The following is a 24,558-nucleotide window of genomic DNA, read 5'->3' as shown; positions in this document are numbered from 1 at the left end:
AGAGAGAATTCTCTTCCAATCATGAATAAAAGCAGTAGAAACAAGACAACCATGAATTTTCCCCTGAAATGTGGTCATGACTGCTTCCCAGTGATCTGTAATCCAATGCCCATATGCATGGGATGTCATGTTTCCACACATAGCTGCTAACATAATAGCCCATGGCTGTTTTTGCTGAAAAAAATCAGCAATCATAGTGCTCTTTCTTGCCAACATATGAACCTGAAGATTGAGAATATTCAGCCCCCCATGAGTCTTGGGTGAACAAATAGACTGCATAGGTAGTAGTCGTAAAGCCTTTTTATGAGATTTGCTTTTCCAAAATATCTCCATAGCCTGGGACATATAGGAAGCGCGCTTCAACATGTCATTCTACCAGGGTATCAGCTGTCGCTATTAATTGGATTCACCATCAGATGCTTGCAGCTTTCAGTGCAGTTGAATGTCTAGACAAAGGCCTCTGTCTGATTTCCGATTGTGTGTATCAATCAGAACTGGACTCATAATTGCTCTGTGCTTATATGGCTTACTGTGGATTTAGCCACCTTGTAGTTTTTGGGGGACTACAACAGTGGTGTGTTCTCTGTGTTTTCATTGGACATGTCGTTGAGCTGCATTACAGATTTATGGACAATGGTTTTCACTTGGGAGAAAATCCTACAGTGTTAATGGACCTTTGGCCTTTGGATCTTAAAGCCAAGGAAAATCCAAATTGCAGTGGCTTTGGCCACTAGTTTAGTCCCTACTTCTCTTTGAGTTGTGGACTTTGGTTGCGTCTTCTATAGGTGTGGAGTTACTTACACCTGTCTAATGATATGTAGGCCAAGCTCCACTCCTAGAGTGATGCTTTAGGTGACATTTGCTATCAATATTTCCATGCAAAATATGGATGAGGCCCCTATGTAGAAAAAATGCAGCATGTCACAGCTCTTTCAAATAGCATCATAACATCCCCTAAATTTTGGAAGTATATTTGTTGCGGTGATATTATTTGCTTGTTTGACAAAAACACTATTATTATTATCAGCAAATCTGGATGTGTGTAGACAAAATAAATAAACTCAAATATGGTATATCCTGCAAATCAAACTTCAAATAAATTTACAAAACCATGGAATATCCATGTAAAGCAACTTGTATCAAACTACAATGCAGCTTAGAAAAGATATAAAAGTAGACCTTCAAAACTTCAGAGGAAACACCATTACGTATATACTGTAGTTAAGCTTGTCTAGATATTGTAGTTGTCAAATTTTCTCGAATTCCGGTACAGTCCACCTGCTGTTATCACACTTGCCAGCTGAAAACTTTTTTCCTGCAGTCAAGGTAACTTTCACATATTATGGTCTGATAGCTATTTGACACCTTGGAAAAAGAACAAAAACTTATATTCAAACTACGTAGTGTATGCTTTGAAATAAAATTCCTAGTACATTCATATCTAACCAGAAGCAGAGTGTGTCCATTGTTGTTGAAGTATTGGGCTCTGCAATTCTTCAAAAGCTTATTCAATCGGCTTGCTTCTTCTGCACTAGGCAGCATCTGGTCCTTCCCACTAGAACAATTGGTAGATAAACAATAGAGATTAAATATGATCTCTCTCTCTCTCTCTCTCTCTCTCTCTCTCTCTCTCTCTCTCTGTGTGCCCCCCATCCCCCCCCCGTGAGCCATCGCCCACCCTGCTGCTGCTATCGCACCATCGCCCTGTTGTCGCGCCATTGCCACCCTATTGCTGCTACTGTTGCGCCATCGCCGCTCTACTACTGCTGTCCATTGCGCCCAAGCCCAAGCCCAAGCCCACCTTGTTTTCTTGCTGCTGCACCATCGCCGCGCTACTGCTGCTGTCCATTGCGCCCAAGCCCAAGCCCACCTTGTGGTCTTGCTACCGCCGGTCCTCTGCCAAACCAGATGCCTAGCTATAGGCACCTTTCTTGCACCATGACTCCCAGTGCCCCTGTGATCTCTACTGTCTGCGCCAGGGCCTCCAGGCCCCCCTGTGAGCTGCTGCTGTCTGTGCCAAGGACTCCAGGCCCTCCCTCGAACTGTTGTACCTAAATCAAGTGCCCCTTAGCCCCCTCGTGAGCTGCTACTACCTGCGCCAAGGCCTATATAGGCCTTTGTGAATCTGCGCCAGGGCCTTTAGCCTCCATGAGATACATAGGACTGTGTTAGCCCCTCGACTCCCACCCACAAGATGATCAGTCACATTTGAAGGACCTGCAAACAGAAACCAAGGCGGGGAAATGAGATCAACAAATATGGGTTCCAAGTGAAGAGATTCAAGACTGCAAGAAGGAGCTAAGACATCCAAACAAGATGCCAACAGGAGGCTTTTTAGAAGACACGTGGGGAAAACAAGCCCTAGACAATGCCATGGTAGCCCTCTTATCATCAGGGACAGTTCACAAATGAGGTATTGGTTTGCCTCAAAAAAATATGCCTTGCATTAATTGAGAGGAACGACAGTTTGGAGGCCACCTATGTGGCTTTAATGTGGCTGAGAAGGCTCATGTAGACAAGAGAGAAAGAAGGGTGCGAAACCGTTAGAACCAACCTCCAAGACAAGGTACATGCATTAGGGACTGAACTACAGCAAATGAGAGACACGCAGGTGACCTCAGAAGGGGGCTGCAAAGCCATGGAGGAACTTGGAGCAGAAAATGCAACCCTCAAGAGAGAGATGGCTGCCATGCAGGCCACAATGAATGGCAAACATGCAGAAACTACACAACAGATTACTAAAGGGAAAGAGGAGATTCTTGAATGGACGGCTATGGTTAAAAAGGGAGCAGCAGCCTCTAAGAAGGAATTCATTTCTGGGGCTCTCGAGGAAGAGAAAAGGAGGACCAGCAAAGCTCTGAACGTGTTGGTAAGAGGCTTGACAATAGGAGATACTCCAATGGCAGATGCGCAAGTTTTATTCACCAAGATGGGAGTCAATCTCACATGTGAGATAGCCTGGAGGGTAGGCAAGGCGGAGACACCCACAAGACCTTTAGTGCTGAAACTCCGGACTGCCATGGATAGATCCATCCTCATGAGTGTGAGAACAACTTTGAAAGGGACAAAAATATACTTAAATGATGACCTCACTCTCCTACAACAGGAACATAGGAGAGGGGGAATGGTATGAGTAATGGCAGCAAGAGAAGCAGGAAAGTGGGCTGCCTACAGAGATGGCAAAGTGATCATCAGAGAAAGGGTAGACAGAGGAGAGAAAGAAGATGGGGAATTATGACGGTGTTTAGCCCAGAGGACGTGTGTACACACCAGACTGAAAATAGCAGTAGGTAATTGTAATGGCGCACTATGGTCTGACCTAAGAGGTCTCTCGGAGACATACAATAATAGAGAGATGATCTTTTACACTGAGACACATGAGATCCCAGAGAGAGGGCTGCCCACAGTAACAGGATACACGTGGGAGTAAGCTCATAGGAGGGAGTTGAGGAGAGATAGCGGAGTACAAAGGCTCCAGGGGGGTGGCTGTGGTATATGAAGTAATGCATGAGGGCTGTGAGGATACAAGGAAAAGTTGGAATGATCCGGTTCCTATCACAGGTATCATGATCGAGGTAGATGATATCTTCAACCCTGTGAAGGATTATGCCAAACATGCCATCAGTATTTTCTTTCCAGGACGGATGCCTACTGCTGCAGATGTTGGCAATTGGTTGACTAGAACCTTGGGTGGTTGCTATGTCAAGAAAGTGCATTATGCAGCGAGGGTTTTTTTTGAAGTGATAATGGCTAATGAAGAGCACAGACAGATTTTGATGGAGCACTCCCCGTTCTTCTATGGTCAGCAGCAGATGCTCCATGTATTGCCCTGGTCTCCTACCAAGGATTATCAGGCATTGATTCGGCATCGTTGCCCTATATGGGTAGAAGTTGTGGATTTTCCTCAGTGCACGGCTTCTCTATTGCCAAAAATTGCAGCCTCTCTTGGTAAGGTGGTTTGTCCACCAAGACCAAATGGCAATTCAAATCTCTTTTGCATTTTGTGGGACACAAATAATCCCACACCGGCTTCTTATTCAGCTACTATCAATGATGTTTCCATGGGAAGTGCTTTCTACAAGCTGAAATGGGGGCTGTTTGTAGGTGCTTGCTTTGAATGCAAGCAATTTGGGCATATAAATTCACAATGACCTCCTAGGATTCTAGTACAAGCTGAAATGGTTCCGCCTTAGAGTAAGAATGCCAATGCCTCTTTTGTAGTAAAAAACAAAGGGGTAAAACAGGTTTTTTGCTGTTCAAGACAAAGGAAAAGCCCCGATTGTCTCGAATGCTACTGCTCCTCTTTCCATTCCTTCGGCCTCTCCGTCTCTGGTGAAGGATAAAAATTTGGATGAAGGATGGCAAACTCCTTACAAAGTTCTCTTTCCTAGGAGACCTCTCCCATCCAGGACTTGGAATAGTATATCTTCACAGGCCAAGACACCAGCTGAAAACTCTGGCATTGGTTTGACTTGGCTGCAGTCACTGCCAATCGTACCCTCTTCCCAAAAGAGGACGTTGCTGCTCTACTGTCTTCCCCTCAGGCTGATTCCTCTTCTCAGAGCAGAGGTCCAGATATTGAGGCAGAGATGCAGACATAGTCAGTTTGTTTATTGTTGTACATAGCTGTCCCATAGCTATAAATATGCTTGACTACATCAAATGCATTACACTCAATGTATAGGGTTTGTGTAATCATAGAAAGTGGTATCAGACAATTGCAGCCAGACATAGTGGCTTTGTAGGAACATAATCAACACATGTTTGCTGGTCACAAGTGACATTTTACTGGTTATGATATTTTCTATGCTGGAGAGCACTCTTTCTCTGGAGTGGCTTTTTTGGTGAGGCATGATCTTCAACCTGTTGTGGCTCTCAATGATCGCCATGGTAGATGGATTATAATGCAATGCCTGTTTCAAGGAGAAATATTTGAATTTGCATCGATTTATGCTTCTCAATCTTCCAATGGTCGAGCATTGATTTGGGATGCCATGCATAATTATCCGTGGAGACACTATGCATTCATCTGTGGTGATTTCAACAATGCACAATGCTCCGCAACCGGGAGATAATACTTCGGGCCACTCTCATATGTTGGCTTCTGAATAGGAGACATGGTCTGACTTTTTGGTTTAGTTGCGTTTGGTGGATCTTTGGAAGGAATTACAGCCCACACTCCCAGGCTATACCTTTCAACACAATGCTCAATCTTCCTATCAGGCACGCCTGGACAGATGGTATCATGTTGATCCATAGCATTGTGATGCCTTTACTCATCAACTTTGTGTTGATCATGCCTTCACGTATTCTCATCATGCACCTCTTTGGTTGAGGCTCTCCATGCATGATTTTCCTGATGACATATTGCCTTGCAGAAGGCTTTTATTGATGAATAACAATTATCTGGAACATGTTGATTTTAAAGCTATGGTCTCTGATGCCATTCAGCCTCTCTCTTCTCAAATGCTTTTTTATCTGAATTATGCATGGCAGGCTTTTGTTGCTCGAATGCAAACTCTGATTCGGGATTATGGTAAATCATTTATGCGAGCCACACGGGAGATTGTTGTGCATGCTAAACTCACTTGCTAGACTAAGATAAGTCACCTTCGGCCTTTGTCTTCGCATGAAAGCATGCACTTACGTCAAGTCAAATTCAGTCTCCAATCAAATGATCGAAGAAAGCTTGCTAAATGGGAAACCCAATCTCGACAAAAGGCTTTTTTGGATAAAGGCTGCTCTTTGAAGCAATTTTTCAAAAGTTTGCATTACAAACGATAGGTTGCAAATATTTGTCGAGTCCGGATGCCTCATGGTTCTTGGTCTTCATCTCGCTCTGAACTTGCTGATTTTTGTGTGCAGCACTTCTCCTCGTATTTGACCTCATTGTTGAATTCTTTCTTGCATTCTGGGATAGCCTCAAATTCCCTCTATTGCAAATGGCTAATTTAGCTTGGGAAAATTAGCAAATGCCCGTGTCATGGAAAAAGGGACTGGTAAAGCTCCTTCCTACGAAGCAGATTTCTGATTTTATCACTGATTGGAGACCTATTACACTATTTATAAGTGCCCTTCATCTATCCACTCCCATTCCCTAGGGTCCCACTGCAAAAACTTAATTGGTACACCTCCATAGAGCCACAGCCTCCATGAGCCCAGGCCAATAAGTAGCGGGTCAGGATCCAAGTACCACTGTGAAAGAGAGCCATGCTCCATGAAGCCCACTATCATGACTGGCTGAAACGGTACCTCCAACAAAATACGATCTGTGGATCTGGACAGCCTGCCCCCCGAAGAAACATCAAAGACTAGGGCATCCTCATGTGTGTTATGTAAAGCAATCACCTGATCTCGATACTAGACTCACCAACCCGGAGACCCATCCACACTACATGACTTGTGGTGAGCTCATCCTACTCAAAGACCTTGGGGGCTATTGCTTGGAAGGCTGAGATGCAGAACCCTCTAATCTGGTCTACTGTTGGGGACCAAATCTCTATGTTGCTGCAATTTCTGCAAGGTGATCAGCCTTGGGCTCTTATGATTTGATCTCTAGTCACACATATCCATATTTCTGCCTTTGGTCACTGGCAAACCAATTACTGAGATTTCTTATTTGGTCGCATCGATAGCACTTTGCCTGGCTGCCCTTTGGTCTCCAGTTTGCTTCTTGATTCGAAGCATGTCCTCTCTCATCTGGAATGGCATGGTCGACAATCTTTGCTGGGTAATTATTTGCGAGCTGAAAACATTCACTGGTCGATAGTTTTTCAGTCTCCACTGGATTTACAAGAACCTGGCCCCTACTTTGTTTCTTTTAAGGGCATCACTTTTGTTGCTGATGTTATTCATGATGATGGCTCTATGCTACCTTTTTCTCTGGCAACTACATGGTATGGCTTGGGCTCTCATTATCGTGCTTTGTGGCAAAGAATTGCATATATGCTTTTGCCTTTTGTCCCGATTCTTCCTTTGGAACTTCAGGACAGGTTGGAGAATTGGGCCTTGACTTCTCCAGGGTCCTCTTCTCACCCTTTGAGGCTATCTCAGATTACGGTGCCTGCATTATATAAAATACTTTTGCCTCAACCTTGGGTTTCAGAGAAAGGCAATTCTATTTGGCGAATGCATCGCCTAGCCAAGTGGTGGAGAAAGAGATTACAACAGCTTTGGGCCTACAAAACTCCTCTTTGGCAACAAGTTTTCTTTTAGCGAGTGCTTCTAGGCATTTTTCCATTTGGACAGATGTTGGCTCGTAGGCACATTGCTCCTGCTCGTTGCCACAGATGTTTGAGTTCTCAAGAGACTATGCCTCAGGTTTTGTCCATGTTCTCGTGAGTTCATTGATCTTCTTCGGCAGCGCCTGCGAGCGAGATTCCCGACTGTTCCTTTTGGGAAGTCTTTCTAGCTCCTTGGTTTTCATCTACCCAGACCGGAGTTTCATCTTTTCTTTGTTTGGGTTCGCTATTGGGCACTCTGGACTTTATGGATAGATAGGAACTGTAAAGTCTTTAGCGATCCTATATTTTCCTTGTTTGGCTTTTTTAAGCGTTCTCTGTAGCAATCTTTCTTTGATTGCTTGCAGACGCTCTGCATAGATCATGATGTATATCTAGCATACACTGAGATTTTCAGCTGATGTAATTTCGGCTACCTCGTTTTTGAGATCGCTACTCTTGTAATATAATCAATCAAAAAATTTTCACTAAAAAAAAAGTGTGTGTGTTCCCACAAAGACATAAGATTTCACTTTTAAAAAAAATGTGTGTGTGTGTGTGTGTGAGAGAGAGAGTCTCTCTTGCGCACGCACACATGCTAAAATCAATCCATAGTTGATCACTTCGTCACAATAAAGCAGTAGCAGGAGGGGCAAGCAAATGGGTCTACAATGCATTGTATTGTTTAATTGTAGACTTAAAAAGAACTCAATACAGAGAAGCTGTGGGAAACAGATGTTGGGAATCCCTAAGACCTGCAAAAAGATACACTCAGGGTATCTCAGAGAGTTTTGACCCACCTAACAAGGTTGCTAGTATATGTCTCAGATTCAAATGAAAAGGCTAGTACAAGTAGGGATATTGATGTCAAGCAAGTAACATATTAATCTTATGTTCAGAGAGAGCAACTTTGCAGCACAAGTCATAAAACTTTAAGAAACATTGGATCCACCTTCGCACAATTTAGAGTACTACAAGCCTCACTCAATTCATTAGTACGTTGTGCTACACTTCCCTTACCGGCTCCTTGGCATTGCAACACTAACAATGAAAATATCTCTTGGAACAAGAAGAAGTAACATGGTTTCCATAAACTATTTGAGGGTGTGTCAGATGCTCCTCGAAACATCATAGGTGTTAATGAGAATGGTTTCTCTATGGTTGAATGAGCATCTATTTCAAATTTCCATGTTGACTCTTAAAAGGTGGTGAGTAGTATCACAAAACAATAACAACAATAAGTATTGTGATAATGGAGAAGAAAGGCCACAATGGTAGGGGAGACAATGATAAGATTGATGATTTGTTGGAAACAAACCTTGAGAAAAAAGAGCTATGTGAGAGTAGATACTATATCCGCCCCCTTCACAAAACATAGAGAATAGATGACTTTAACATCCTAGATCAACCTTATGAGAGATTTTGAATTGTTGTCACTAAACTTTTTCTTGTTCAACTTCACTAGCAGTCATTTGTTGCATCCACATGAGTCTGTTTAAGAGTTCACAAGGAAGTCTCCCTTTTATAGAGGAGCATTGCTTCTGACCTTAATGAGGTGATAGGACACATAAACAATAGGATTCACACGTGAAGAGAGGCAATTGTGTTCGCGTAGTATGCTCTCCTCTTCTTCACTCACAGCAGATGCCTCATCATCGCGAGTCGTGATCTGCTGCTGAGCTCAAACACCCAAAGATATACAGTCCATGTGCTGACTTATTTTTAGATGCCCAAATTTTGGAACTCCTTTGGTGCAAGGAGACTATTCAAATCACAAAAGGCTTTTGATGTCCAACTTTTCACAAAGATCTCACCTTGTTGCCAGAAGAGGAGCCTACTTCCTTCTCCATGAATAAAAACATGCTCCCCAGATAAAAGAATGCAGTACAAGCTGCTTGGCAAGAACACAATCCAGGCTACGAATTTATCTGCAGCACTCCCTCACACCTCGTCCTTGTAGAAATAATTGTGTTAACCATACCGAGGACGAGTACATGAATTTGTATAAATGATGAAATGCTGACAAACCCTCATGACAAGGAAACATCTAAATATACATTAAGAATGGCATTAACGAAAGGTTCTTAACCTTCATTCAACAAAGTTCTTGTACAATTAATATTATGGTCTTGTGCATTTACATATTCATGCTTATAATCAAAAGGATCAGCTTTTTGTACCTTGCAAGAATCAAGACTTCAGCCTCAACAGCATGAAGACGAGAGTTTGTGTATGCTGCAGCAGATTCCAGTAATCTCAGTTTCCAGACTAAGGCATCCTTAGGAATGATATCTGCAAGATTCTGTAAGGCATGCAGTCATTGATTTAGTCAACCTTGGACACACAAAACAATATGAAGCTCGTAAAATACATCATGTTCAGTTACTAGACCATCCCACACCCAACCTAATTATGACGTGCACAAGAATCTTTTTGTTTTTGTTTATTGCAGAAATACAACTTCCAAGCTACAAAACATGAACACACTTTTGGACAACATTTTCACCTTCTAGGAGGACATTGACTAGGCTAAAACAGGAGAATCGGCCTCTTCTCATCCCTATCCTGGATTTCAAGGAGTACACAAAGCTGAATTCCTGGAAGGAACCATGTAAACAATTGGATTTTCAACGTGGTGGATCAAGAGGTCTCTTTATTATATGCAGACAGCTCCAATCAGCTTCTCATTGCAGGCCACACAAGGGAGGCCCTTTCTCTCACGTGCTCACTATGTCAAGGCTGCCTTCCAGCCCCTTCGTTGTTCCTCTTTGTCATAGAACTCTGGTATATTTTCTATAATCATAGGAGGCAGCATTGATTGGGACAGACCTCCTGATCCATTGAGAGGAGGAGCTTCTAGTTCATATATTCACAGAGAAATAGGTACTCCATCCCTAGAGAGCTTCATTGTCAGATTTCGTACTTGAGTTCCGATTTTTAACTGCATGGGCTACCATAGATGACTGGTACATAAATTTTTTCAAGATCAGATAGCATACATGAAACCAGGGCTAGAGTAGCTTGGAAGATAGTAATCTTGCCTCATTCCGAGGGATGATTAGCCATTATCGACACAAAGATGCGGAGCTGATCCCCCCTGGGCAAGCTTATTGTACAAGGCCTCCCCCTAAGATCAGAACTCCTTCTAAGGTCTACTCTAGAACATCCCGAAGATAAGATGCCACTAGCAGCCTTCTCATAGGTGGATCTTTACAGCAGCCCCCTCACCACGAGAAGAGCTCCCCTAGGATGCGGAGCTTGGTGAATGTCTACATGCATTTGTGTCTAAGTCTTATTAGGGCCAGTCCGCAATGTGGACAAAAGATCGAGTAACACCCTCACATCTAGCACCTTAAGGTCCACCTAGCTAAATCTATGGGGGCTTGGAGCTACATACCTCAAAAGCCAAAGGAGTGTGCATATATACACCTACATATAAATATGTATGTATACACATAGATATGTGTGCACATGTGCATATTTTACCAAAAACAAAAAAAGTGTTGTTTGTTGCTCTTCATTGCTTGGTTGAGAATCATCATCAGAAACCATGCAGGACACAGGCTGCTCTTCAAAAGTCTTCATGCTTCCCGCTGCATGCATTCTTTGCATTGGGTGTTGCATCAAAATGGCTCATGGACGATGAACATGTAACAACTTGATGATGTGGTGCAAAAATATTATTCTGATAGTTTGCAGCCCCTCCTAATATTTTACTTTCGAGGTGCCCTGAATATTTTCCTTTGAAATGTTCGACCAATTCTTTCCTATGAGAAGACATAGCTGGATCTTCCTTTTACTCAAGAATTGAAAGCGGCATTGTCTAAGTTGGAGTGCTAGATTGATGCCTTTTTCCAGTTAGCAAGTCACCTCAGAGGGAGTGCAAGGAGAAACTAGCAGATTATGCAGCCATACCCCTGGAGTGGGTTCATCTGGGTGACAGATTTCACTCTCGTGACACATGGCTAAGAGCCCTTTCAAGATCAGGGTACCCCTTTAAGTTGTGGGCCTACAGTGACTCGACAGGGATGCCTTGGTCTTTGATGTTAACTCTAAGGAAATGCAAAATGTTATTTACTGGCTATACAATGATAGTAAAGCTATTTGTATATTGTTTAAAATATTTCAAAAAATTAGACTCTCCCTTGTTTGGTCTGCCAGGGATGTCCACTTAGTGCGTTGTTGTATGTGATTGCCACGACCAATGCTTCAATACATGGATCATCTTGTGGCTACATGCATGTTGCATGGATTGGAAATTCATGGGAGTCCCACCATGATTGCTCAAGCATATGTTGATGATTCTTCTTTTACTCCAAAGAATATTGAGAGGGATCTTTCTTCCCATATGCATGCTCTAGCATTATATGGCAGGGTTGTTGGTCTAAATGTGAATTTTCAGAAGTCCAAGCTGTTACCATTGCATTCCAAAGACTGGCATAATCTTTTATGGCCGGGGAAAATTGTTCCGCCTACTCAGTTAGTTCGCCATCTTAAATATATTTTGGGCTGGAGATCACTCGTCGTTAACAAACTGATTGGGTACTTGTGCAAAATTGAGGAAAAAACTTGAATACTGAAAATTGCCACCTTAAATATCCTTTCGGATGGAGGATCACTCGTCGTCAACAAACTAACTGGGTACTTGCAAAATTGAAGAAACAACTTGAATACTGGAAATTGGCAACTTGGCTGTTGCATGTTTGCCTAAGATTAGTCCAATCTATTTTGGTGGCATACATTCAATTTTACCTGCCAATAATAATGTTTGGCAAGGGAGATCTTACATGGTTTGTGTCGGCCATTATGTCCAAATATGGCCGGAAAAGTTTGAGATTGCTTTCAGTGCAACGTCTCTGTTCGCCAAAGATTCATGGGGGTTTAAATATTCTCAACATTCACCTGCATATTCTTGCTCATAAGGGCAAAATGATGCTGCAATTTATGCAAGGTGATCAACCTTGGGCAGCCATGATGTGCTATTTGCTTTCACAAATCAATACCTCTACTTTTGGTTACTAGCAGCAAACTCAGTGGGATTTTCTACTTGGCTCTATTGATGGCAAGATCAAAGGTTGTCCTTTGGTCTCCAAAATGTTTTTTGATTGGAAGCATATCCTTTTCCACTTGAAATGGCATGGCCATGACTCATTTGCAGGGCCGGGCTGAAGGTATACATTGGTCAAAGGCCTTTCACACTCCATTGGCTTTACAGGAACCCAAACGTTCTTACTTTATTAGTTTCGAAGGAGTCTGCTCTATGGCTGATGTGATTATGATGATGGTAGGGGAAGCTACTGTGAATTATAATGCATTGCAATCTTAAAAAAAAAAAGGGGGCGTGTGTGTGTGTGTGTGCGCACGCGTGCTCGTTAGTTAGATGCTTCTGCTTACATGTCTTATATCACATTTTTTGATGTATTAGCATGTTTCTTTTCTGGGAACTGCTCACTGTAATATAAAGTTTATGGATTGCATAAACAAAATGTGTGTGTGTGTGTGTGTGTCAAAAAAGATGGGTGAGTGGGTGGGGGTGGGGGGATGTGTGTTGCTCTCCGTACCACTACGATTTCCGTACGAAGCTTCCGTCAGGAATCTGCTCCATCTTACGTCAGTTTGTACCGGCAGTTCCCCTTCTCTAATAACCGTACAGATCGTCCGTACTTTTCAGCGCAGTCCTCCGTCTCAAATTCCGTACATCTTCTCCGTACTTTCCCGTATAGCTGTCCGTACTGTTCCCGTACTATTTCCTTTATAGTTCACTGAATCTTCCGTGCACGGTCTGCTTTCCCGTACAGCCTGTCAGCAGTCCCGTACAGTTTGACTTGCAATCTCTCCTTTTGTCCGTACAATTCTGTCTTTCTTTGTGCCACCGTACAGTGCGTCAGGTCTACCTCCGTACAGTCTGCCTCCCTTTCTTTGTGCTCAGCACGCTCTTTGCTGTTTCATATCTGTTGAATCCCTTAGCTGCCATGGCAGAATCAAACAAGTTCTATGTCAAGAGAGCCCTCTCTCCTGAACCCAAAAGACAATTCAGGGAAGCCTCTTCCCCCATAGCTCCTTCTTCTGAAGATGCTTCCTATGTGTTTGATATGCTGAATGATGATTTTCAACAAAGCAGAAGGGACTGGATTCAACCTGCTCCGGAACTCACTTACAAAATGAAGCTGCCATCTCTTGTGCAACCTTTGAAGAAGCTTTCTCAAACTGCAGTTATCATCTTTTTCCCAGGCAAAATTCCCTCTGCTAATGATGTGGGACAATGGGTGAATTCTCTCCTAGGTGGATGCTTTGTAGAAGGAGTCTATTTTGCCTCCCGAGGATTTTATGAAGTTCATCTTTTGGATGCTTTGACAAAACAAAAGATGCTGGAAATGTCCCCTTTATTTTTTGGTCGCCAGATGGTGCATATCATGCCCTGGTCCCCCAATAAGGACTATCAGAACCTCATCAAGCATCATTGCCCTGTATGGGTTGAAGTGGTTGATTTTCCAGATTATATGAGAACAGAGCTTCCAGGTTTAGCTATGACATTGGGACAAGTGATCTGTCCCCCTCGTCCAACAGGTAATAAAAATCATTTTTGCATCTTATGGGATACTGATAGACCGACCCCTTCTTCTATTGCAGTTGAGATTGAGGGTGTTAATTTGGGCAAGAAATATTTCACCTTAAAATGGGGCATTTTTGCTGGAGCTTGTTTTTCTTGTCACAAATTTGGGCATCTTGCTTCGGAGTGTCCTTCTATCCTTCATCCACCTCCTCCAGCTGCTATTTCTCTGCCATCTAATAAAGGAGGTCAGAAGACATATGTGGAAAAGATTGAAGCTAAAGGAGCAAAGCCTTCAGTTCATACAGGGAGCCAGGCCAATTCAGCTCAAAATAAGGATAAAGGCAAAAGCAAGTTAGGAGAAAATATTTCATCATCTCATGAGGGATGGCAGAGTGCAAAGAAGACGGTGCCCCTCAAACAAAGACCTCTCCAATCTCGTAATTGGGATGCCTCTGCTCCTTCTCCAGGACAATCTTCTACCTCTTCAAGCAGCCCCATCTCAAAGGCTTGGGTCAATGCAGTCAAGAAGGGTCTTCCCCTTTGTGAAGAAGATGATATTATCAGGGAATTGGAAGCTGAGGGTCAGCAAGACCCTGTGGCAATGGCAGAGGCTTGAGGCCTCCCGCTCTTTTGGAGGACCGATCATTCTCTTGTATATATTTTCATGTGTGCTTCTCTTAAATGTTTTTCCTATAATATACAGGGCCTCTGCAACCAGAATAAATGGAGGCTTCTCTGGCATTATATAAATACAACTCATCCGGATGTTGTATGTCTCCAAGAGCATAATCAGCATTTTTTTGCTGGACAGCATGGGTTTTTTTCAGGATATGATATATTCTATTCAGGATCGGAACAATTCTCTGGGCTGTGCATTTTAGCCAGACATGATCTGCAACCCTTGATAGCATATAATGATCTAGGTGGACGATGGATGATTATCCAATGTATGATCAATGGAGAGATTTTTGAAATAGGATCTTTGTATGCCTCTCAAAATTCAGCTTCCAGAGCTCAAATGTGGAACTCCATACAGCAATATCCTTGGTCCTCTAATGCTCTACTTTGTGGCGATTTCAACAATTCTCCTCACTGGAAGGACAATACCACGCATAAATCACATATGCTGCCCTCTGAAATCCAGCAATGGGAACACATGACATCATCACTTCGATTTGCAGATTTATGGACAGCAACTCATCCTTCAGTGATGGGATTTACATATCATCATAATGCTTTTACAGATTATTGGGCCAGGCTTGATAGATTTTATCTCATTCATGCTCAGCAATATGCTGAATATACATGTCAGATGTGGACTGATTATTCACAACAATTATCTGATCACACTCCACTTTGGCTCACCCTTTCTTTTGGTATGCCTCTGGATGACTTGCAGCTCTCTTCAGTCAGAAATTTACAGGTTAATCAATTCTATCTTTCTCACGAAAAATTTCAGCATATGATCAGACTGGCTTGCAGGCCATTGCTATCCCATGCTCAGGAGGATCCGGAATTTGCTTGGATCTCTTTCATACATCATATTCAAAATGTCATCAAGGAATATGGAAGATGGTACTTGGCAGAAACCAGACAGCATATCCAGTGGGCAAAATCATACAAGCAGTATCTTGTACAGATTAGTCATCAAAGATCTCTATCTGATTCTGAGCAGCATTTATTATCTTGTGCTTCCTCTATAATTGATGCCAATGACAAACGCAAGCTGTCTAAATGGCAGATTAGGGCCAGAGTTAAACCTATGCTAGATAAGGGCTGTTCCTCTAAATCTTTTTTTCGGAACTTACATGCACACAGACAAAGCCAATCTATCATGAGGGTAAGGAAATCAGATTGGTCTCTGGACCCAGTCTCTCTCTCAGCTTGAAAAACAATGTCTGGATCATTTTCAGCTCCTTTATTCTCAGCCATCTTCTTCTGCACCTCAGGTCGCATTGGCTCGTAACAGATTTACTGAGCTTGTTTCTCCCATTGTCTCCCCGCAAAAAGCCTCAATGCTGGAAATGTCTTTTTCAGATGATGAATTGGATGAAGCCCTTAAGCATTTGGGTAAACATAAATCCCCTGGCTGGGATGGTCTGACAGTTGAATTTTTCGAAGCCTTTTGGCCAGAAATGAAGGGTATATTGGCTTTATTCAAATTCTACTGCACAATGCTTTATAGGGAAACATTTGTCTGAGTCTTGGACTCTCGAACGTTCGGTTCGACAAGGATGTTCTCTCAGTGCCTTGCTTTATGCCATCGCTTCACATCCTTTGCTTCTTTATATGGATCACATGGTTGATACTGGACAGCTAGAGGGGCTTCAGATTTCTGGTTCACGACCCTTCATAGCGCAGGACTATGCAGATGATTCATTCTTCATGCTAAAGAACAGTCCATTGGAGATTCGCCTCTTGATGGATACCCTTTCAGATTTTGGGTTGGCAGCTGGTCTTAAAATTAATTTTCAGAAATCAAAACTCTTGCCTCTCAAGCTTTGTGATTGGCATGCTATTCTGTGGCCAGGCCAGATTATTCAACCGGAAAATATAGTAAGACATTTGGGTTATCCTATTGGCTGGAAAATCAGTAATAAGCAACAAATGTTGTGGGTGTTCAACAAAATTCAGGACAAATTACAATATTGGAAGATTTCCACATGGCCTCTGCATGTACGGCTTCGAATTGTCCAGTCTATTGTTCTAGCTTATGTCCAGTTCTACCTTCCTCTATTACATTGGTCATCTCGAGATCTCTCATCTTTTATGTCTCAAGCCATGGAGATTTTTTGGAAAACCAAGCTTCATAAAAAAGCTTTACGGTTGCTCAAAATGGACTTGCTTTGCTCACCCAGAATGCATGGTGGTTTGAATATAATAAACATCAAATATCACGTGTTGGCAAGAAAGATCACTATGCTCAAAACATTCTTTCAACAAGAGTAGCCTTGGTCTATTATGCTAGCAATTTTGTGTGGTCAAATGCGCACACATGATGCTTATGGACATTGGATAGTAGATCCATCGGAAGTAGTACTTGGAAAATTTCAAGGTAAAATCCCTGGTTGTCCATTTTCTAATTCCTTGATTCAGGATTGGAAGCAAGTACTCTCTCACATCAAATGGTCTCCTCATCCTGCTTCTCTAGCATCATCACTCAGATTGGAGAGTATTCATTGGAGTGCTGTGTTTTCCTCTCCCCTTGCTGTTCAACAACCCATCAGAGCTTACAATCTTATGAAAATGGGTATCCGGTTCATTGATGACGTTGTAGATATGCAAGGAAATATTCTCCCTTTTCCAGCAGCATGTAGACAATACAACCTGGCAATGCATCATAGACCTATTTGGAAAGCTATTGCTGATCTCCTACTTCCTCTGGTTCCGATTCCGACATTGAATGGCAGTGACAGGCTTCAAGATTGGCACCTTCAGTCTTCAAGTCCAAGCATTTCTTCTAAGCCTTTGTAGTCATTGACATCTATACAGGCTTATAGATTAATATTACCTCCTCCTTGGATTGCCCATCATGCTAATTCTTTATGGCATCTGAACAAATCATTAGCTTGGTGGAAAGGAAGATTGCAAATGATATGGAAGTTGAAAATGCCATTGAAGCAAAGACTATTCCTATGGAGATGTATTGTTGGTATTCTCCCAGTGGGAGTGAAATTGGCTAAACGACGAATAGCTTCACCTCTCTGTCCAAGATGTCACCTTGCATCGGAGAGTATTCCGCATTTATTGTGGTTTTGTTCATATTCCAGAGACCTTTTAGATAGAATCTCCTATTTTTTATCTCTCAGATTTCCAGCACACAGGTTCTACAGGTTTTTCTGGATGTATGGCAAACTATCAGCTTCTTTGTCACAGTATTCTCTCTTCTTCCACTGGATCAGATACTGGGCCTTATGGACCCTCTGGCTGTAGCGCATCCAAGCATATCTGAATTCTCCTCTTCAGCATCCTTATGAGTTTTTCAGAGCCTCGTTAAGGCAGTCTTTATATAATGCCTTACATGAGGAAGATTTGGATGTTTCTTGTATTCAACTTTTTTTTTACTATTTCTGATGGATAGGGCTGTAGCTCTATTTTGAGCACGGCCTGGATGTAAATGAATGTTTTATAATATAAGTATCTTGGTTTTACAAAAAAAAAGTGTGTGTTTAGAGTCTTTGGTGATCCTACTTTCCCATCTTTGGTTTTTTTCAAATGATCTCTGCGGCAATTGTTTTATGATTGCTTTCAGACTCATTTGATTGATCATGATGTATATACAACTTACACTGAGATTTTCAGTTGAGTAGTAGTTACTCCGCTTTTGAAGTAGCTATGAATGTAATTATTTTACAGCAATAAAATATTTCTTCTCACAAAAAAAAGTGTGTGTGTGTTTAGAATATATCTTGGGTTTTGACATCTAATGGTTTTTGGACTTCATCACACGCACAACTTGCTCAAGCATGTGTTGATCATTTTTCTCTACGGTTTGGGAGTCTGGAGTCCTCTTCGCAAGAGGTTTTGTTGGCAAGAAGGTAGTTACTACAGCATGTTTCTCCCATTATTACTCCTAATTAGGCTCTTCAACTTGAAATACCTTCTTGAAGTCATGTGGTAAATGGAAATCCCCGGGCTGGGAAGATCTTATAGTAGAGTTCTTTTTGGCCTACTGGGATGCCCTTAAGCATGTTTTGTTAAAAATGATTAATATTGCCTGGCAAAATCAGTACATGGCCACATGCTTGGCAGAAAGGGCTAGTTAAACTAGTTCCCAAGAAGCATCTTGTGAATCATTTGCTGATTGGAGGCCTATTACACTCATGCCAGTCATTTATAAAATGATTGCAAAAATGGTGGTGATTGACAGATTTAAAAGGTTTCCCTCATGATGGTCTACAACCTACCCAATATGGCTTGGTTTCTCGTAGACGCATCATTGATAATATTGCAAATGCTTATGTTGGGATAGAATATGCAAAATACACCAAGCAGAATGTACTCTTGCTACAAGTGGACGTTGCTAAAGCAACAATGGGATTTCATAAGTGGACATTGCTAAAGCATTTGATACTTTACAATGGGATTTCATCTTGCAGCATGTTATTTACTGGTTATACAGTGATAGTAAAGGCACGTGCATCTTATTGGGAGATGTTTTTGATGAGTGGACTTTATATAAATTAGTGAGACAGGGATGTCCTCTAAGTGTGATGTTTTTGATGAGTGGACTATATATAAATTAGTGAGACAGGGATGTTCTCTAAGTGCTTTGCTTTATGCCATAGCTACTTATCCGATGCTTTGCTATATTGATCATCTTGTGGCTACAGATGTCTTACATGGTCTACACATACATCAAAGAACTCCCATGATCGCGCAAGCTTATGCTGATGATTCGTTCTTCACTCCCATGAACACAAATCTGATCTTTTGCAACTCATGAAGGCTTTATCCTTGTATGGGATTCCTGCTGGTTTGCATATGAACTTTCAAAAGTCTAAGCTTCTGCCCTTGCATGCTAAGGATTGGCATAGATTATTCTGGCTGGGAGAAATTGTCTTGCCCAATCAGCCCGTGTGACATCTTGAATATCCTTTGGGATGAAACATCACTCGCCATCAGTAAATAGATTGGGTGCTTGCAAAGCTCAGGAAGAAATTGGAATATTGGAAATTAGCCACTTGGCCTCTTCATGTTCGGCTTTGAATTGTGCAATCAATTTTGGAGGCTTGTATTCAAATTTTCTTACATTTGATAATGTTTGATAAAAAAGACATTTCTTCTTTCATGTCCACCATTAGGGAGACTTTCTGGTGCTCAAAGCATGGCCGTAAGAATATCATATTACTCTCTATGCAGCATCAAAGTTCCCCAAAGATGCATGGTGGTTGAACATATTGAATATTCGTATCCATATTTTGGCTCACAAGGGAAAAATGATGCTGCAATTTTTATAGGGTGATCAGCCTTGGGCTGCTATGATGTCTCATTTACTTTTGCAATTGAATACTCCTACTTTTGGGCATTGGCATCCCACTCCGTGAGACTTCATTCTAGGTAATATTGATGGCACACTTAAAGGCTATCCTTTTGTTTCTAAACTGCTATTAACCTGGAAGGAGATTCTTTCTCATCTCAAATGGAATGGTTGTGACTCTCTGGATGGCAATTCCTTGCGTGCGGAGAACGTGCACTGGTGAAAGGTGTTTGATCAACCCTCTTGCTTTGAGGAAACCTAGGCGCTCGTATTTTGTTTCATCTGAAGGCATCATTGTTGTTAGTGATGTACTTCATGATGATGATACTTTATTGCCCTTTCCTTTGGCGGCTAGAAAGTCTGGCTTGGGAATTCCCCTTTGGCACATTCTTTTTCAGATGCTTCATTCATTTTTACCAATTCCCAGGTTGGAGCTTACATATTGCCTGATTGATTGGTCCTTACATCACCAAGGTTCTTCTTCCTGGCCGTACTTCCCCTTTCTTCATGACTTGGGGCTCAGTCAAATGGTTATCCCTTACTGGGCCCCAAGTGTTTTATGAGGGTGAGCCTTCTTCTTGGGCACTCTCAATCTGCTATCAGGTGATAGAGCCCTGCTCTCTTCAGGATGTACCACATATTCCTTTCAGAGCTTCACATGTTTTAGTGGACACCTCTTGGGAGATTTTGGCTAGCATTTCCTCTTGGCACATTTGGAGAGCCAAATGCACAGAGGCCTTGGATGACACCCAGATACACCCATCACAGGTGTTCACGGGTATTTGGAGTGACACGGTTCACACTTTGATAGCCATATGGGCTAGCATGCAGGGCCCTTCACGGGCAGCCTCTTCTAGGAGGACTGTATTTCTTCGAGTGAGGGGTTCTCCCTTTTTCTCGGAGGTTGCTACCGGATTGAGATGGCACTATCAGCCCCAATCCTTTCCTTTTGGCTCTTGAGCTTTTCATGCATTGCATGGTGTATCCCGTATTCTCGTATGGAGCTTGCTCTAACGGTTTTCTTTAATACTTAATAGAAGTCTCTTTTTTGCACCAAAAAAAAAAGTTCCTCTTTGACAATAGGTTTTCTTGTGGCGGTTGCTACTAGGGGTTCTTTCATTCGGACAGCCCTTGACACGAAGACATATTGCTCTAGCTGTTTGTCACAGATGTATGGCTCCACGGGAATCTGTGCCTCATCTCCTTTGGCATTGTCCACACACCTGTAATTTCTTGGGACTTCTTCGCCAGCGTTTGAGAGCAAGATTTCCTACTTCTACCTTCGGGAAGCATTTCTTGGTTCTTGGGATTCACCTATGCAGACAAGAGTTTGAATTGTTCTTCACATGGGTTCATTACGGGGCACTATCGACTCTATGGAAAGATAGAAATCATAGAGTCTTTGGTGATCCTACTTTTTCTACTTTCTCTTTTTTCAGACGCTCCTTGCAGAGCAACCATTTTTTGATTGTCTATAAACTGATTACATAGACTATGATGTATATTTGTCATATAGTGAATAAAGTATCAAATTTTCATTATTTAAAACTGCTTACATGTCTTATAGTAACATTTTTTGATGTATTAGTGTGTTCTTTTTCTGGGAACTGCTCACTGTATTATAAAGGTTATGCATTTCAAAAAAAATGTGTGTGCGTGTGTGTGTGTATTTGGATTAAAAAGTCCCATCAATAATTGAGCCATAGAATTAATTCCATCAATTGGATAAAAAGTAAAAAACATGAGAAACATATAAGGAAAACATCTTTTAGACATTAAGTTGAAAAATGCAACCCTCGGCTCGTCCATATCATCTACTGGCTCTATTCTCAGGCCACGGCACAGTGCTTGCTTGGTGGTGGGTTGTCAAGAACCTGGACTATGAGCCGCTCAGTGAGACAGGGTTGCCCTCTTAGTTCTTTACTGCATGCCATTGCTACCCATCTGTTACTGTTGCATATGGACTATCTTGCAGATACAGGACAGCCTCATGGCTTGCAAATTCCAGAGGCACAGTCATTTCTTGCACAGGCATATGCTGATGATTCATACTTTATGCCCAGGAATTCTCAAAGTGACCTTTCTCACTTGATGCATACACTGAATGACTTTGGCATAGCTGCTGGACTGCAAATCTTCAGAAATCAAAACTTCTAGCTTTGAAAGAAGCTGATTGCACTTCTCTGGCCAGGCCACATTATCTCTTCCCACACTATTGTGAGGCATCTAGGCTACCCCATTGGCTGGAATATTACCCCGCAACAACAGCTCAAATGGGTGCTTCAAAAGATCAACAAGAAGCTGGAATACTGGCATTTGTCCACTTGGCCCCTACATGTTCGACTTCGGATAGTACACTGCATCATTATGGCATATGTGCAATTTTATTTGCCTCTTCTTCCCTGGTCTTTCAAGCATTTGGCTTCCTATATGTCCCAGGCTATGGAGATATTTTGGAAAAGCAAATCTCATAAAAAGGCTTTGCGACTACTACCTATGCAGTCTATTTGTTCACCCAAGACTCATGGGGGGCTGAATATTCTCAATCTCCAGGTTCATATGTTGGCAAGAAAGAGCACTATGATTGCTGATTTTTTTCAGCAAAAACAGCCATGGGCTATTATGTTAGCAGCTATGTGTGGAAACATGGCGTCTCATGCATATGGGCATTGGATTACAGATCATTGGGAAGCAGTCATGACCACATTTTAGGGGAAAATTCCTGGTTGCCCTATTCTTTTATTCATGATTGGAAGAGAATTCTCTCATATGCAAAATGGACAGGTGCTTCTTCTCATCATGGTAATTCTTTTCGCTTGGAAAGCATCCATTGGAGCAAGGTGTTTGAATTGCCTCTCGCTTTACAGGCACCTATTAAAGCATACAATCTCATGAAATTGGGCATAAGATTTGTTGGCGATGTTGTGGATCAACAAGGTTGTATGCTTTCATTTCCACAAGCTTGCAGGATATTCTCCTTGGGTCTGCATCATAGGTCCATTTGGAGAATACTTTCAACTATGTTGCAGCCATTTGTTCGGGTTCCTCCACTGTTTGTACAGGACAGATTACTGGACTGGAATTTGACTTCCTTACCTCCTGCTACCCATACGCTCTCAATGCACAATCTGACCTCCTCGAAGGTCTACAGATTTCTTCTTCCACCGCCGTGGATTGACAGGCATGCCAACACTCTTTGGAATTTGGATAGGCTTCTATCTTGGTGGCAATCACGACTCATGAAAATCTGAAAAGCCGAATTTCCATTGAAACAGAGGCTTTTCTTTTGGAGATGTATAGTGGGAGCTTTTTCCATTGGGGCGAAATTGGCAGCACGCCACATTGCTTCCCCTTCCTGCCCCCGTTGTTCTCATCACTGTGAAACAGTTCCTCACCTATTATGGTCTTGCCCACACTCTCGCATATTGATCACTCATATTTCTCATTTGCTGCGGCTTCCGTTTCCCTCTATCAGATTTGGGAAACTTTTCTGGATGTTTGGATGCCTCTCATCTCAGATGTCTCCATTCCTCCTCTTCTTTCACTGGACTCGCTTTTGGGTACTATGGACCATTTGGACATAGAGACTGCATTCTAGGATGGGTCAACAGTTTCCTCAAGCATATATTTTCTTCAGAATGTCCCTCAAGCAATCCTTATATGACAGTTTTGCTGCAAGGACTTGGATGCTACTAGCCTTGAAGTGTTCTCTACTTGTTTTTGAGTTTTTCCATTGGGCTCTCTTTTGGAGTCTAATGTCAGTGTGTGGGGGACTTCCCATCTTGTAAATTTATGAGAATATAAATACACTGGATTTTACCAAAAAAAGTATGTGTGTGTGAGATACATTTACTAATCAAAATTATTGTGTGTGTGTGTGTGTGTGTGAGTGATGTATATTTGTTCTACATGGAGGTTTTCTCTTGATGTACTTTTTCAGCTTCCTAGTTTTGGGATAGCTTTCTTGTAATGTAAAGCATTCAAAGTTTTCACTGAAAAAAAGAAAGAATGTGTGTGTGTGTGTGTGTGTGTGAGAGAGAGAGAGAGAGAAAGAAAAAAAGAAAGAAAGTGTGTGTGTGACAGAGCAAATATTGTTTGGCATATGGATCGTCCAATGAAGTGGTGGAGAAAAAGGCTGCGTCTCCTTTGGCATTACAAAGTCCCTCTTCGACAACAGCTTTTTCTATGGCGAGTTCTCCTTGGCATTTTTCCATCTGGACAGTTACTCGCACACAGACATATTGCTTCAGCTGTTTGCCACAGATGCTCGCACTCTACTGAATCAATGCTCCACATCTTTTGGTCCTGTCCAAATACTTCTGATTTCATTGCTCTCATCAGACAGAGGCTTCGACAACGATTTCCTACTGTTACTTTTGGCAGATTTTTCTGGTTGTTTGGATTTCATCAACAGAGACAGGGTTTTGATTTATTTTTTATATGGGTGCGATATTGGACCCTATGGACTTTATGGATGGATAGAAATCATAGAGTCTTTGGTGATCCACTATTTTCATCCTTTCTTTTTTTCAAATGATCTCTGCAACAATCATTCTACGATTGTTTTCAGACTCGTTTGATTGATCAGGATGTGTATACAGCCTATACTGAGATCTTTTCTTGAGTAGTAGCTACTTCGTTTTTTGAAGCAGCTATGAATGTAATTATTATATAGAAATAAAAGCTTTCTTCTCACAAAAAAGTGTGTGAGAGAGAGAGAGAGGGAGAGAGAGAGAGAGAGAGGTGTGTGTGTGGTGTGTGTGTAGAGTGTGTGAGCGATGGCGAGCTCAGCCCCTCCCTCACCC

The 24,558-nt window shown here is 42.1% G+C and overlaps 1 protein-coding gene across 2 annotated transcripts in view; it reads right to left on the bottom strand.

The window, feature by feature from the left end:
- Positions 1 to 1,051: 1,051 nt before the first annotated feature.
- Positions 1,052 to 24,558, bottom strand: part of LOC147899798 (phytyl ester synthase 1, chloroplastic-like) — a 74,007-nt gene continuing 50,500 nt past the window's right edge. The window contains exons 7-9 of one of the 2 annotated variants that reach the window (XM_087377485.1): positions 9,401 to 9,522; positions 1,447 to 1,555; positions 1,052 to 1,315 (exon numbers count right to left, since the gene is read on the bottom strand). In XM_087377485.1, coding sequence (XP_087233611.1) covers positions 1,232 to 1,315; positions 1,447 to 1,555; positions 9,401 to 9,522 — 315 coding nt within the window. In that variant the 3' untranslated portion in view covers positions 1,052 to 1,231. Of the gene's footprint in view, positions 1,316 to 1,446; positions 1,556 to 2,110; positions 2,218 to 9,400; positions 9,523 to 24,558 lie in introns of those variants that run through there. The other variant, XM_087377486.1, reaches the window with a different exon arrangement.

The sequence above is a fragment of the Dipteris shenzhenensis genome, chromosome 7 (genome assembly GCF_047967505.1).
Source record: "Dipteris shenzhenensis isolate YYH24624 ecotype China chromosome 7, Dip_SZ_1.0, whole genome shotgun sequence".
In the NCBI taxonomy this organism is placed as follows: domain Eukaryota; kingdom Viridiplantae; phylum Streptophyta; class Polypodiopsida; order Gleicheniales; family Dipteridaceae; genus Dipteris; species Dipteris shenzhenensis.
The sequence above is the reverse complement of the archived record's forward strand: the minus strand, read 5'-3'. Positions and strand labels throughout refer to the sequence as shown.